We start from the raw sequence: 16843 nt of genomic DNA, 5'->3' as shown, positions 1-16843 counted from the left end.
TGCCCATATCCGATGTCAAGTGTTACATGAAGATGAAAGAGATCATATTGCTTTTCAATAGCTTGACAATTTTGACTGTTCTACATGGGTAGCTTTGAAATAAAGCCACTGGAATGAGACATTTTAAAGCACTGAAATTAAACATATTTTAGACTATATTTACTCAAAAGAAAAAAAAAAGAAAAAAAAAGAATGCATCATCATGTTTGACCATCACATTGTTTAATGGCTAAGTTTGGGGTTGGTAAGATTTTTTAAATGTATCTGAAATTAGTTTCTTATGCTCACCAAGGCTGCATTTATTTGATTAAAAATATAGTAAGAATTCTAATATTGCGCAATATTATTACAATTTAAAAGGACACTTTTCTATTTTGTTGTATTTTTAAATGTAATTTATTTCTGCGATGCAAAGCTACATTTTCAGCAGCCATTACTCCAGTCTTCAGTGTCACATGATCCTTCAGAAATCATTCTAATATGCTGATTTGCTGCTTAAGAAAAATTGGTATTGGGGTATTGTGTGGTCACAGCAAGTTGTGTGTCACACTGTTTCAAGTAGGGATGTAACGATTCAGTCAACTCACGATTCGATTCGATTCACGATTTTGATTTCACGATTCGATTCGATTCATGATTTTTTTTAAACAAAATGAGATTTAAGACAAATTATAAATTAAATGTGTCCTTTTATTATTGCTTGGACAAAATACTGTACGTTTCTTTGTGAAATTGAAATATAACACTATAATAATATACTAATATAGCACTTGTAAATTATTGCTCTTTTGTTGGTTTTGATTGCTTCTATTGTCCTCATTTGTATGAACTTTAATATGCATTATACAGAGGCAAGATGAAAAGAAAAAATACCATCTAAACTTTTCTAAAGACAGTAATTTCCCCTCAGACATACATTCATATAAACTCCTACCCCTAACTGAATCGCGATTTGTTTAGCATCTCAACCGATTTGAATCGCCACATATTTAAATCGATTTTCAACCGGCTCGCGGTTAATCGTTACATCCCTAGTTTCAAGTAAATAAAAATTATAAAAACAGACAAAAATAGAAATGGAAAGTTTACCACATATCTGAGAGTATGAAAACAATGTGAATATCCCGAAAAGCCAAACTCTTTAGAATAAAAATCAAATCTTTTAAGTATTAATATATGATTATCTTTCACAATAGTTAAATGGTATTACTAAAGTCTAAGAAAGACAGTGAGTCACTCAGTTATCTGTTCATAAAGTCATTATTCAATTTGCTCCCATATGACAATTTGAGAGTCATGCATGATAGTAAACACAGCTGAAAAAAAATTCACAAAAACTGACTGTATGAATGAAAAGCCACTGGCAATTCTTTTAATCTTAACAATCGCAAAATATCAGCCAATGAATCTACCTCATCAACATAATGGACTATCAATCACTTTTTCAAAAGAAAATGTAAGAATAAAAGCTTCTGATCATTTATTCCTGATATTTCCATCACTAGGCCTAAAAGCTTTATTATAGCTGACAAGCTAACTAAAATGCATTATCTTGTGCCTGAATAAAGCTTTCTAGAGGAAATGCTTTGCATAATGGTCCCTGTCATATCAATCACATTTTGGAGCATCTATTTGATTGTAGGTCTATAAATCTAGTCTGTGTTTTCTCACTGTAAGACTTTAGACCCACTTTTCCCAAATATTGTGCTTACATCAGCAGTATATTTTTCTAAAGCTCTTTGTTGACAGTGAACCAGCTGCACTTGCCGTGATGCAAGTCTCCATACTGCACACACACACATCCAACACATGCATTAAACAACACACACGCATCTGACTCTGTAGGGACTCTGGGTTCTGGCACTCTCCCCTCCCATTACATCGAGTGACATTTCTGAGGGCCGCCGACCTCGGAGCCTATGCATTTTAAATGAATGCCCTGCACGCCCGCAGTGCCTCTGTGCTCCCAACCGGCTAATACCAGACCCACCTCCACTCCTGCACCTCCTATTCCCTTTACATGCCTTACAGGAATCAGAGCCAACAAAGACACCGCATGCAAACGCACGCACACATGGATACAGGATGTGTCTCAAACTCTAATGAGATGAGTTCTGTCTACTGAATACATTTGAGACAATCTTTTACACCGGAAAAGCATCTACAATGCCCAAACATGCTGTCTAGATAGGTAGCTCACTAGATTTTGAGAGACAGCCATGGACATCCAATAAAATGGGAGAAAAGTCCAACAGACTTGCTTAGAAGGAGGGACCAGAATCAGTAGCACTATATGGCAAAATAAATAATATTTTAAACAAGTTATGAATGTGTGTTTACGGTCTGAACTGAGTGTGATGAGATAAAAAGACTATGAGAAATATAATGGCAAAAAAAAAAGAAAAGAAAAAAACAGGCTGCACACAAAAACGAACATACAGCTTGGGTGGTGTAGTCTGATTCATAAGGAAATTACTATTAGGTACTGATTCTTTTAATGAATCCTTTAAAAAGACACACGATGTGTCCCAATTTGCCTACTTACACTGTACCATAAAACTATGTACTGTATTTAGAGAGTGTACATGGATCTGCCCTCAAATTTTCACCGGCAATAGCAAACCATCCAGGTACAATTAGAATACTCATTTCAACATAATATGACTTGGGATACACTAATTCTAATTTTTTTTAAATTTAGGATGGATAGCATGCAAATCACAAGTTATCAGTCTAAGTAGGGCTGCACGATTTTGACAAAAATCATTATTGTCGATTTTTCCCTTGAAATTGTAATTGTAATTATTCATTACGATTATCAAAATTTACACTGAATGACATTTACACCATTGTTTGAAGCAACCGCATGTCATATTTTTAGTTGAAAATAAACAAGCTGAAAACACTCTAACTGAAAAACATTTATTGCTTTTCAAGCCTCAAATGTCATATACCTTGGATTGGTTTCTTCTTTAAATTAAAAATAAAGGAAAAAGATGCATGGTATTATAATGTTATACTAAAACTAAGATTAAAACAATGGAAAACCCCTTAAGATAACCTGTAAAAAGAAAAAAACACATCTTAAGCATGAAGAATAACACAAGTGGACGATTAATTGAACGAATTCCCTGAAGTCAGAGTGCTTACAATCAATATGTGGTGCACATTCTGAACTGCAAATTGTGTAATTAAGTGTAAGTCCGAAAATAAAGGAAGTGCACTTGCTAGTCTACTTAACGTACTTAAGGTTCGTGAAACTTAACATTATCAGTATTGGCTGATTGTTCATATGAGAAAATGTGGTTAAAGATTCAGTTTTGCTAAAACAACAACAACAAAAAAACTGTCATAATAGAGGATATTTTAATAAAAACATTATAATAATATAAAACATTATATTATACAGTGCTTAATAAATTTATTAGACCTCCACCACCCAATGTAAAGTTTGTGCCAGAGCTGCCCTAAACTAAAAGTATTGGTGATTACCAAAATCATTTTTTATGTTTCTGTAATGGTTAATCCACCAGTATATGTAAGCTCTTTAGTCACAGTAGTATTTGTAATGCTAAAATATAATTATTTTACAAGAAAGGCAGAAAAAATAGTAAATCACTTTATTGTTTTTTTATTCAGATGCCCAATTAGAGTCAATAAGTACAGTCTAATAAATGTGTATGATATGTTATTGTCATTTATTAGGCAAATAAACAGAAACAACTCAATAGTCTTTATTCACACAAAATAACAAAAAATATTAATATTGTGTATGGCCTTTTTTGGCCTTGATAACAGCTTGCATTCTTGCTGGCATTGTTTTTATGTACTTTTAAACAGTCTCTGTTGTTACTGACTGTAATTTGTTAATCTGAATAAAAAAATAATAAAGTGCTTTACTATTTTTCTGCCTTTCTTGTAACACAGTAAATAAAAAAATTAATGGATAACAACAATAATTATATTTTAGCATTAGAAACACTATTGTGACTAAAGAGCTTACACATACTAGCGGATTAACCATTACAGAAACATAAAAAATGATTTTGGTAATTACCAATACTGTTAGTTTAAGGCAGCTGTGGCACAAACCTTACATTGGGTGCTGGTCTAATACATTTTTTAAGCACTGTATATTTCTGAAGAATCGTGTGACATTGATGACTACGGGCGTAATGGCTGCTGAAAATTCAGATTTGCCATCACAAGAATAAATTACATTTTAAAATATATTAAAATAGAAAACAGCTATTGTAAATGCAAAAAATATTTTGCAGTATTACTGTTTCAAATAATTAAATAAAGTAAATATTCAGTAAATATTAGATCATCCTTATAATGTCCCATATCAAGATTAACTTTCAGTTTGATCAAAATCAATCAAATGAATTAACTGGTAAAGAAAGTCAAAAGAGAGAAAACAGAGAAACAATTGGGCATGAAGGTTTTCCATGTATCCTTCTACACCCAAGAAGTACAAATCTGAAGCAGAGAGGACTTGTTTGGAAGAGAACATTTTGCCTGACCACACTTCCTACAGTAGGCAGCTCGAACTTGTCACCGTGAATATGCTACACCACGAGTTGACATTAAGGTGGAAGGAAAGGCAGGGTAAGTGCTTGCTCATGAGGTCACCCTTCTTTTATGGTAAGAATAGCCTTTGCTGTTCAGCAATATACCAACGCAGGTGCACAAACTCACACACATGCACGTCAATGTTTGAGTATGCACACAAGTGTTTGAGTACACAATCAGATGTGTGAGCCTGCATACACACAAAAGCACACACCGAGAAGGCGGCTGAAGAAGATACCCAAAATTGATTCCATCCACAGGGCTGTTTCAAAATGGCAAATCGCTGCTTTCTGAAGTCCAATATGATGGATTCATCAATTTTGAATGAAATGCATGAGACCAACATAGCTCGAGCCAACCAATCCACACACACAGAGAAATAAGAGCACATCCAGATGTAGCCTGGTCACTGTGCTTCTCATCTCAGGCCAAGCACGAATCTCATCTGGGGAAGTCGTGGCCTAATGGTTAGAGAGTCGGACTTGTAACCCAAGGTTGCGGGTTCAAGTCTCGTACCGGCAGGGATTGTAGGTGGGGGGAGTGAATGTACAGCGCTCTCCCACCTTCAATACCACGATAAAATGCAGAGCACTAATTCCGAGTATGGGTCACCATACTTGGCCACATGTCACATCACTTTCACTTTCATCGCACATTGACAAGTCCCCAAATGCCCCCACACAAACTCACCCCAGGTCTTGATGTTTTTGTAGGCATGACTGTTTGCAAACACATTTATTGGGTCTTTTCCGACGATCCCCTGTTGACTATGTAAAACTAATGAGCCAAAACTCAAAGCCGTGTCCTGATCCCCACAGTGCCGGAGAGGGAGGAGACCTATCCTAAAAGTGTGTGTTGTCCACCCCCACCATGATTCGTAAAGGCCAGCTGAGAGACATTAATGAGTTAGAACGGCAAAAACGTCTATGAGGTCGAGAAGACATGGCGCATGTTAATCAGAATTGTAAATCGATGTCAAAGAGGAACAAAGACATCACTGTAAAAACACATCTATGGGAGATCCACGTTAATATCCTTATCTAATTAGGCTGACTTCCTACTGACTCGCCAGAGAGGTAAGGGTAAATGTGAGACTAATTATTGATTTGTTTGTTTATCTTGGCAGCACATGTTCCTTGCAAACCAACACAAATAATAAGACATAATAAAGGACAGCCCTCGGGGTACATGACTACTGTACACAAACGAGTAGTTAACAGCCTTCATTTGCACACGGTGACGACAATGACACGCCACTGACAGCTAACAACATGTCACACAAGTGAAGACATGTAGCTTCCTGCAAAAATACAGAGGTGTAAACATTTGCTGTGACAATGATTCAATTTGGACACAATTTGATTTGCTTAGACTTTGTTGTTAAAGAATAGTGCACATTTTGATTCAGTAAATTTTTAGGAAATATTGTAAAATAAACATTCATTTACTTTCAGCCATTTTACGTCCATCTTATTTGTTGACATTTAATTTTTGTCTATAAATCAGTCTATGAAGTAAGGCTGAGTAATTCAAGTAACATTTTCTTCATTAACCATCTAGTTAAAGAAAGTTGTATTCCACCACACATTTACATTTACAGCTAATATTCTTATTTTAAAAACAATTTAAATTAAATTTAAAAAATAAAATTGTGGCAAAACATTACATTCAAATTAATTGATAAAATCAGAAACAAAATCACCTAGCCATACTATAAACATAAATTACTAAAAAAACAAACAAAAACAAAAAAAACCCAGCAATATTATTTTTATTAGATAGATCAAAATAATTATTTAAAAAAAGATATTCTTCTAATATTAGATTACTATTGATTGTCATTGCAAGGCATAAAAGCAATTTTCAACCCTATAAATAACTAACAAATATTCACTTCACTCCAATATTTTGTTGTTTTGTTCAACATTTGCAATATAATTCATCTGCCGCTATGATCAGCATGTTGCACCATTAAGATCAAATTTATAGTTTTCGAGCTGGAATTCAAACACCATAAACGAATGTGAAGCAAAAAGGACAAACAAATGAGATCCAGCATGTATCAGTGATCTTTTAAAATGTAATGGTTGTTTTTCCATACTCTTCAATAATAAAGACCCTGAATACAGCAAGGCACTGAATCAATTTGTGTACACTATATTTTTGTGCATATTTCCCGCATGTTCAAAATGAACAGCTTGGACACAAGCCTGAGCAGGTGTTTCCAAAACACTCTGACTAAATCTAGCTCTTACATCTGAAACAGATATCTGGCACAGGAATGAGTCCTATTCCAACAGGGGCATCTAAAAGCCACACACACTTACAAACTCTCTCTTATCTCAAACTACAGAAAGCAAAGAGCAGGGCTTCCAGAAACCCCCATTCTCCTCTCATTCTCTCTCATCTCTGGTATGAGAGGCATGTAGTAATTACCGAGGCTAAAAGCTGACTAATGCTCTGTGTGCATCTGCATCTATGAATGTGAGTGGTTACTGAATTCTTGGTCAATGTTTATACCAAAGAGCCTTATCGTTCTCAGCACAAAACAAACAGGCCTGTAGGTTAGTATCATAAAAAAGTAAGGTGAACAACCCATGAGGTACTGAATAAAGGTATGGACAAGACAAAAAAAAAAAATCAACTGTAGATACAAAAATGTACCATGGTAACCGAGAGTGTAGTTTCTGCCAAAATATCAAAGTTTACTGCAGGTATTGTTAATATTTTAATATGGGATCCCCTTTAAACAGTGTAAGAAGTTAACAGAATCTTCAAATGCTCAAAATTACACAATTTTCTTCATTTCACATTAAACAAAGCTCAAATTAAATAAAGACAAACTGAAATAACTACCTGAAGTTTAAAATTACTAAAACTTTTGACTAATGTAAATTATTTATTACTAATGTCACCTTTATTTGACCCTCTAACTCTAACACTTTCTATTCTATTTTAACGTTTTATACTTGTGCTACAACTTTTTGGCCTGTGCTACAAAACTTTCAACCTCTGTAGCACCAGTGCTATGTGAAAAAAAAGTTAACGTACAGCCCTGAAATGTAAATGTAATGTTGCTGTATCCATACGAGCCACAATGAAACAACAAGCAATTAAAGATTTTTCTTAGTTTTGTCCAAACTAGCTGCAATTGCGACAAGCAACAATAAAATGCAATGCACTGGACTGTAATAAAATAAAATAATATAAAACACAATACATCCAATAAAAATATATACAATAAAAAATCCAATTATAAAAAATTGCCAGTAGATCCCAACCATGAAAATGTATTCAGCGAGATTGCACTTTTTGTTCAGTGCCTGAGAACATTCCAAATTATTCAGATTTTCCCAAAGGTTCAAATACGCACTTTTTCCAGCTTTTAATGCAGTTTTCATGGAAACTAAGGTTACCACTTGTTCTTGTAATTTCACATCCCGAAAACTGTCCTGGACATCGAAAGAAACAACTTGCTGGTGAGGCTTTAAGCCCTCGAAAAGAGAAGGCTGTGGGTTTTATCTCAAACCAGCAAAAAAAGGTTTGAGGTCTGCTATTGTTCCTGCAGTTACTGCTGGCACAGCAAAACAGCACACAAATAGAATCGCTATAAAATCAAAATGAAAGTCGCACTCCACTGGTTTCCTTTAGGCAAGAAGATGTCATTCATCAAACCAGATGGCTGGTGGATAAAACAGGTACATCCTTTACGGTGACAGTGATATTCAATATTGTCAAACCGTATCAAACCCCAGACCCCATTTGATGTCGTCTCCTGCTTTGGTCTGGGTTTTATATCAAAAGCTTTTTCACTGACACAAATAATCTGGGTTTGCCTTGATCAGAGCGTGAAACCTCCATCGTGCATCTGGACACTACAGATGGTATACGAACTCGAACATTTGGCCACTCTGATGGGTCTAGAGCACTATTGTAATGAATTCATTTTAAACTTGTTCAAATATTTGATTTGCATGTATAGAGTAAACAATTACCCAATGCCAACATGAACAAGGAAGAAACGTAGAATGAATTTTCCAAAGGGCTTTATTGACTAAGAGCGAGGTTCTTGGTTTTTCCCCTCATTTAGTAAAGAAGCAAAAGGTTTAGCAAATGCTTTTATCCAAAGTGACTTGCAGTACATTTACTAGGTAAAATCCCCCTGGAACAACCTGAGGTTAAATGCCACCAAGGACACTTAGTGAAAGCTCAAGGCTCACTCCACACAGGCCTCAGCTTTAGCCACTTCACCATACCAGCTCCTAAATCAATGTTTCCCAACCTTTTCTGTCCTACATACCCCCACAGCCGCATCAGTAAGCCTCAATTCATGTCAACAACTATGGCATATCCTCCATTAGAGAAACTCTTAAAGTTTAACTGTCATTTTTTGTTTAATGTTGGCACTTGACGTGGCCTAATCATCCAAAAGCCAAAGTTTTTGGTTATTAATGCGTTTGTAGAACAGTGCAGTTGTTGTTAACGGTAACTGCAATAATGCTGAAATAAAGTAAAACAGAAATAATAGATGAAAAACGCCCCGTTTTTATAGCATCAAATTACTAGATAAAATCAAACTTATCACAAAAACTAACAATTGAACATATATCAGCGTGATTAACTACCTTTAATGACCATCTTTCTGAAAAATTGTATTGGAAGTGTAATTTATTTTTTTATTTTGACTCCAGTCCCATTCGTTTACATGGAGAGGACGGGGTTTATGACCTGTACTGCAGCCAGCCAGCAGGGGGCGATCAAAGAGCCCGCAGCTTCACTTTTCAGGATGTGTGAGGCACACCCGGTGTATACAGAGTCGGTCTAGTCCAGTGGTTCCCAACCTGGGGTTCATGCCACCCTAAGGGGGGTGCCAGAGTTCACGGGTGGGGGATTCGCAGGAGCGGATATGCTTTGAGGCAGGGCTGGGTGATAAAATTATAATGATAATTATCATGATATAATTTTCCTCGATAAAACAATAAGAGTTTGATAAATGTTTGATATAATGTTTATGAGCAAAAAGCGTAACGAAACACGGACCATTTATCAGCTCGGCTCAAAGTTCAAACGGCAACGCAGCACGAACTTAGCTACTAGAGTCTCAGTCACACGACCACTAAACAGCGCTGTGAGATCCAGTGTGAAGCGCTTGAATTTAGCGAAGAACACACATGATTTAAACTAGTTTAAAGCCAGATGAAACAGCGCTGACAAACAGGAGAAACATGGTGCGCAACGATACAGTCAGGAAGCTTTTTAATCTACAAATCGCCATAATTTACAACGGATAATCATTTACTATTTACCATAGTAACACTAACAGCACCATGGTATTGTGGCAGAAGTGTGGGATATTCATATCGAATTTTATTACATTATTAACATAGATATGTATTCAACATATTAAAGGAGTAATGAAATATAATTATAGTATTTTTGTGATTAAGCTCTAGCGTTTGTGCATTTATACTAAATGTATTTAGACTACTGTTTTTCATACAAATACCTAGAAACTATATAGTTGCATTTTTACCATGGTATTGAGGCGCTATATGTGTGGTTTTAACTCATGATCTAAATGTATGCTACTATGGAAGAACAATGTTTAATTTTAATAAAACTCAAAACAGTCAGAATTTACATCTGCATCCTAACTCAAGCTACTACAACTGTCAATTCAAACTACTGTCAAAAGTGTATTTCTAATGACATTATTATATATATAGGCATGAAAAAAAAAAAAAGGTTGGGAACCTCTGGTTCAGTCTGTGTATAGAGAGTCAGTCTAGGTGTGTAATAGAGAGAGAATACGATAGAGCTCATAGAAAAGACATCAAATGAGAACAAAATCAGTTTCGTCTGAAAGAGAAGAGATTTTCTTACCTGGCTCCAGTTTAATGACCTTGATAGCAGCCAGCTCACCTGTAGTGACATTACGGGCCTGAAAGAGAAAAACAACAGCACTTACTCAACAGATCTCTCAATGTTAACTATTATTCATCTGAAAGACTTCAGATGTGATCAGAGCAATCAGCAGGCCCTGACTTTCCAGACAACTTTTGCATTTTCTGGAAAAATCTTTACAATGAATTTAAACATGGTAAAATGAGTACTGCACTCTTAATTGTAGCAAAAAACATCATGAAATCAGCCAAAAAAGTAAATGCATTTTCCCCGCCTTTCTGAAACGCGTCGATTTTTACAAAGTTCATCAGTCTGAAAAAGCGAGGTGTGCTCTGATTGACCAGCTATCCAGTGCATCGTGATTGGCCGAATACCTCAAGCGTGTGACGGAAATGTTATGCCCCTTAACATACTGTGATGCCATCTCCCAGCAGGACGAGAATCAGCCCAGCTGCTCTGCTCGTGCACATCCCATCATCGGTTCTCTTTTAGCAGTTCAGTCAATGTACTGTTAGGAGTAACTGAATAACTCGGGATATTGGTTTATTTAGCGTCAGATGGAGTGTCAGGCACGTTTATAAACTGAATAATTTAAGTAATTTGTGGATTAGTGCGTACTGGAGACGCGAAGGTAGGCGTGGTTGACTCTTATAAAGAATATCTCTTTGGATTTGAGACTTTAGTCTTTGCAACTTTACAGATCTTCTTTATGCACCAAGAGATTGTAACACTTCAAAGAGAAAGGAAAACTTGAAATTGCATCATATGACCCCTTTAAAACCTAAATACAAACAACCACTGCTTTACTGATCAAGATGGAGGAAAATATGCCAGCTTTAATATCCACACAAATGGCCAGATTAATTTTGGATACAAAACACTGTTGTTCAGTCCATCATGACATTATTCAATCACAACGTGGCAACAGGAAAAACATTAGACAAAATTAGCCCAGATTCAATTAAGATGTCATCAGCGAAGTGGTCAAAGTATTTATTTTTCCTTCTCCTAGCAACAGCGTGAGATCTGACAGCTAGGCGTTGGCAGCAGTGAAAACGGGGGGTGGGGGTAGACTGAGCCGAGTATTACCAGGCAGACCACGGCTGACGGTGTCCCACAGGAACAATACACTGATGAATCACACTTTGATAGAAACATCTGTGTGAAAAAAGCATCTAAATCTAGATTCTTACTGACAGTTTGTTTGGGCTGCAGGAAGTAGAAGTGTTCAACCACCGACAAAAGAAAGAAAAAGTGGTTAAAATGCTAAATGTGCAATCATATCTAAAACTAGGGCTGCACGATAAATCGCATGCGATATTTAACGCGCATCTTATCAGTAAAGCCGGTTGCAGCTCGTCAGTGAACAACGGCTCTGTGTAGTTAATGCTGCTCAATGTGAAAGCCCGCAGGTGAATGGAGATTTACCGCTGATTACAGAACTGGCTTTCTGACAAGATGCGCGTTAAATATCGCATGAGATTTATCGTGCAGCCCTATCTAAAACAGTCCATCCAGGATTTAGGAAGGGTCATCCAACGCTCTGAAAAAAAGGTACAAAAGTTGTTACTAAGGTACCTAAAAAAGGTACCGCTCCAGTGACAGCTTTGTACCTTTTTTTCTGAGAGTGAACAGACTAATCATTAAGTGAGTCTAAATTTTCTCTCTTTTTTAAACTTTTGGTGTTTTAATTTTGCATTAATTTGTATTGTAAATGTGCTCAGAATTGCGTGATGTAAACTCGCAATTCTGACTTTTTTTCTCCACATTGTGAGTTATAAAGTCAGAATTGCGAGGTATAAACTCACAGTTCAGACATTTTTTTCTCAGAAATGCCTGATATAAACTTGCAGTTGCGAGTTATAAAGTCAGTATTACGTGATATTGCGAGAAAAAAACTCCGAATTGTGAGATTTAAACTCACAATTCTGAGAAATAGTCACAATTTTGACTTTTTTTTCAGAATTGCGAGTTTATATCTCGCAATTCAGACTTTATAACATGCAATTTAGTGTGAACCCAAACACAGCCTAATCATGCATGGCATGACCAGTTGATTTTGAAAACATGTTGTTTGAAATATCCCTACTGATCAACATAATTTCATATAACATGATTTCATTGCCTTTAATTAAATGCATCTATTTTGGTCTAAACCAGACAGTTGCAGTCAACAAATGGAAGGAGTGAAGAACTCTAATGCATGATTAATAATCAGTATCTTTCAAAGACATTTTGCTTATCGAAAACAACTCAGAAAAACATCAGCGGCTAAGTGATATGATCTGAAAAGGATGCTGCAAAACACAGAGACATCCCGGGTAACTAATGCGAAGATGTCAGGAGCAATACAGCTTCGCCAGGATTGTGTGAGAATTTACTCTGAGGTGCATGTCAAAAATGTTAAAACACAACTGAAAGCTACCCTCCAGAAGGCTGCTGATTCTCCGCCATATATTCAAATTCCTGTTGCGAACTGCTTTGAAGGAAGCCCACATGCTGAATCCTTTCATCTCAAAGATATGAGGCACTGAAATCGAACCTAGATTATAAACATATAGAGCGGTCGGTATGTCACATTGACATGTACGAGATGCATGAAGTGTTGGGTCATATCAGCACATTACATCACATCCCTGCTTTGAAACATCAGTACAAAACACAGCTAAATATATAATTAAAGAATGTTATCCAGAAACAAACAAAGACTAAATGAAACTTTTGAATGAAATGCACGTCTCCATGCAGTTACAATAAACGGACACTTAGATTGCACCATAAAAAAAATACGATAAAGCTATAATAAACATAGTCCATATGATTCATGCACTATATTGCAACTCTTCTGAAGCCATGTGATAACTTTGTGTGATGACAAAAAAATGACTTAGTATTCAGTTTTGGTTTAAATTTTCCTATTACTCTCAAGCTGTTTAAATGTTTTAATTAGAACAAATCATGGTTAATAAGCAAAAAATCTGGGTGAAAAGCTAAGTATAATTCCTTTCCAGGATAATCAGCTTATTTCTACGTGAGGTGATGCAGATTAGTGTTGATCAATAACTTTACCAAGCATCCAGGCCCAGTGGTCAACACCTTGCCTTGCAATCAGGCAAATCATATTGTCTGCTGTGGTTTAAAATTATGTGGTAATGATCCTTCATAATGAGCCCACCACCAGCTGAAGAAAGGTGAAAGCCAAAGATCGTGGGAACCAACCAACCAACAACAGCATGACCGGATCTGATGACTATGAAAGTGTGAGATAAAAAAAGTACATAAAATTGTGACTCATCCTGACCGCTTTGACTTTCTAAACTTTTTTTTGCTTTCAGAAAAGTTTAGGATTGTGATAATGGGTTGATGCACAACACGGTTAAAGGGGTCATATGATGCGATTTCAAGTTTTCCTTTCACTTCAACATATTTTGTTACACCAAATACACAAAATAATGATCTTTAAAAAAACATCATATGACCCCTTTAAAGGAATATTCAAGGTTCAGCACAAGTCAGCTCAATCGACAGCACATGTGCCAAAATACTGATTACCACAAAAATTTATTTTGACTCAACACTGCTTTTCTTTATATCAAGCAAAAATCTGGAAGACACCTACAATTCATAACACTGATACTCACTGTTTCAGAAGTATAGCCACAAGATTATGCATGTTGACATCTGTTTATTTATTTATACTGTATATTTTTTTATATTTTTTTAAGTCTCTGGGTTTACTGTGCTTTTTGAAGGACAGCACAATTTGACTAAACATTTTATGGTTATATATCAATAAATAAAAATAAATTATTATTATTATTATATTTTTATTTGTTTAATTTATTTTTTATGTTACATAACAATAACTTTTTATTATTATTAAATAAAAAATAACATACAAGCAAAACAAACTCAGATGCAGAGATTATGTGGAGCAGAATTTACTGTGAACCAAGCCACTCTGCGACACTGAAAACACTGGACCATGAGCTCCATGTGTGTAAATGAACACAGTGCTGCTGCACAACTATTTAATCAAATCACAGCATTTGTGATTTAATCATCGCACTAATTGCAATTATTTCAATTAATCTTTCAGCCCTATTTGTTGTCATGACAACGTAACGCCTAAAAACCTAAAACCACTGTGAAAATGAAAAGAGCAACTTTTCAGCTCAAATATTGCATGCTTTAACAGTAGAACTAATGCAACTAATATGTTTATAAAACTATGAGCTTCACATTTTTGCCTTTAAACACTCAAAAAACGGAACCAAATCACTTCCACTGTAAGTGTCTCACAGTAACCATTATTTTAATTTTAATGTAATCAACATTACCCTCGGACTGAGCCTGGTTTCTCCCATGTTTTTTTTCTCCCTTTCTGTCACCTGATGGAGTTTAGCACTGTCGCCTTTGGTTTGCTTGGGATTTAAAAAGATATTCAGCTTATTGCTGAATTTAACTTCATAATGAATGAACTGCGCACTGTTATTGAACTGTCTGGAGCTGAATAATAACACTATTATGTTGTTAATGATGAGTAAATGATGACAGAATTTTCATTTTTGGGTTAACTATCCCTCTAAAACCCAGCCTACCTGAGCATAACCCTTTGAGTTCCTCATGCACACTCCCCCATGCCCTTTTTTCCCCAGCAGCACTGAGGCGCAGAGCAACAGCCAAGCTCTCCACCTGCACAGGTGCAGCACGCAGTGGGGCTGCGAGCTGCTGCCATGTCAGGTAATTACAGAGAGGTGGATAAATCACTGCAAGCTTGGCCCCCAACCAGCCGAATCTAGGCCAATCATTTTCTGCACTGCCTGGCAAATTTGATGCCTTGTATTAACAATTTACTGTGCCAATGCGGCACTGACCTCCGATAAACAACCCGTTTTCCTCTCTAATGTATTTCCTGCGCTGGTGTTATCAAACATTTCATCGGATTCATTATTCATGCTGTATTGCAGTTAAACGCAGAGTACATAATGCATCAAGAATTCTAGTGCGTGCCGACAGGAGCATGCCTGGGCTTGCTAAAAATGTGATTATGAAACTACAGTACAACTGAGACGACCACCTCCTCTGTGTCTCCCATCAACAATATAGTTTGCACATATGAATCGTTACCACAACATGGTCGATTAGCTGTCTAATAAGTCTAGCTGTAATTCTGCTACCAACATAATTAAGTAAATCACATTCTTGTCCAAACAAAGGTAGAGTATCAGTCGCTCATGCTCACTATGGGAGAATACAATTTCTCTCCACAGCCGCATTTGTAGGACAGTAGATTGCTCTATCACGCAGATCTATATTTCTGCTTACTCACTGAAAGGATGCAGCGAGGTTAAAACCACTCTAGTCTCCAGAATATAGAGAAATCTCAAGGCCACCCAAAAGTAGGCTAGATGGCAAGGACGTTCTATTAAAAGAGACCATGTAATCCAGTCTGTTGTGAATTTATAAAAGGTGTGAAGGCATAAAACACATGAGAGTAAGCAAAGGTGTTGACAGCTAGTTCCTGCAAAAAGTGATGAAAGAAAGAATGTGTGATGGCTGGAGTATGTTGACCTCAGCTTTGTGAGACTCCTGCGAGGTGTTTCAAGGTTTCCTCAGGGGGAAGGTTTGAGGTCTGTGACTTTCTCTGACTAATATGTCCTGGTTGCCCATCTAGCCATGACACCCCTCTGAACACACGGTCACAAAAACCAGAGAGAAAAGGTATGGAAATGCTTCATATACAATAGGGCTGCACGATATCGCATGTGATTTATCGTGCAGCCCTAATATACAATCAAAGAAGCAACTTGAGGAAGAGGAACTGACCAAAGCAACGCACTTCCAGAATCTGTAAATGAATATTTTATATTTGATATATGAATATTTGGGGACCAATTCGCACTATAAACTAACTATTAACTATTACTTTTAATTCAATTTGCTGCTTATTAATTTATTAAGTTAGTTTTTAAGTTTAGGTATGGGGTAGGATTCAAGGGGTCATATGATGCGATTTACATTTTTCCTTTCTCTTTGAAGTGTTACAAGCTCTTGGTGCATAAAGAAGGTCTGTAAAGTTGCAAAGACTAAAGTGTCAAATCCTATAAAAGTTAAGTCAACCACGCCTACCTAAAACGGCTCGTTCTAACACGCCCCCACATGTCTACGTCACGATGTGGGAAGATTTGCATAACGCCGCCCAAATGTTCACGCAAAGAAAGAAGGCGTAACTTTTATTCTCGCTGTAGTATTGTTGCTGCCGTTGCCGCCATGTTGTGAAGGCGCTGAGTTTCGTTGTGAAAGCGAAACTACTTTGTTTGGCCTTCCAAAAGAGGACGATATCCGCTTCGTCATGCCTAGA

General features: G+C 36.4%; 1 protein-coding gene across 5 annotated transcripts in view; it reads right to left on the bottom strand.

The window, feature by feature from the left end:
- The window catches only part of LOC107695069 (mitogen-activated protein kinase kinase kinase kinase 3-like), a 65169-nt gene that overhangs the window by 40705 nt on the left and 7621 nt on the right, over positions 1 to 16843 (bottom strand). For 4 of the 5 annotated variants that reach the window (XM_016494858.1, XM_016494862.1, XM_016494861.1 and 1 more), the window contains exon 2: positions 10459 to 10516. In XM_016494858.1, coding sequence (XP_016350344.1) covers positions 10459 to 10516 — 58 coding nt within the window. Of the gene's footprint in view, positions 1 to 10458; positions 10517 to 11568; positions 11647 to 16843 lie in introns of those variants that run through there. The other variant, XM_016494859.1, reaches the window with a different exon arrangement.

The sequence above is a fragment of the Sinocyclocheilus anshuiensis genome, unplaced genomic scaffold (genome assembly GCF_001515605.1).
Source record: "Sinocyclocheilus anshuiensis isolate Anshui unplaced genomic scaffold, SAMN03320099.WGS_v1.1 scaffold26, whole genome shotgun sequence".
Classification (NCBI taxonomy): domain Eukaryota; kingdom Metazoa; phylum Chordata; class Actinopteri; order Cypriniformes; family Cyprinidae; genus Sinocyclocheilus; species Sinocyclocheilus anshuiensis.
This window is presented reverse-complemented; position numbering and strand designations above follow the sequence as displayed.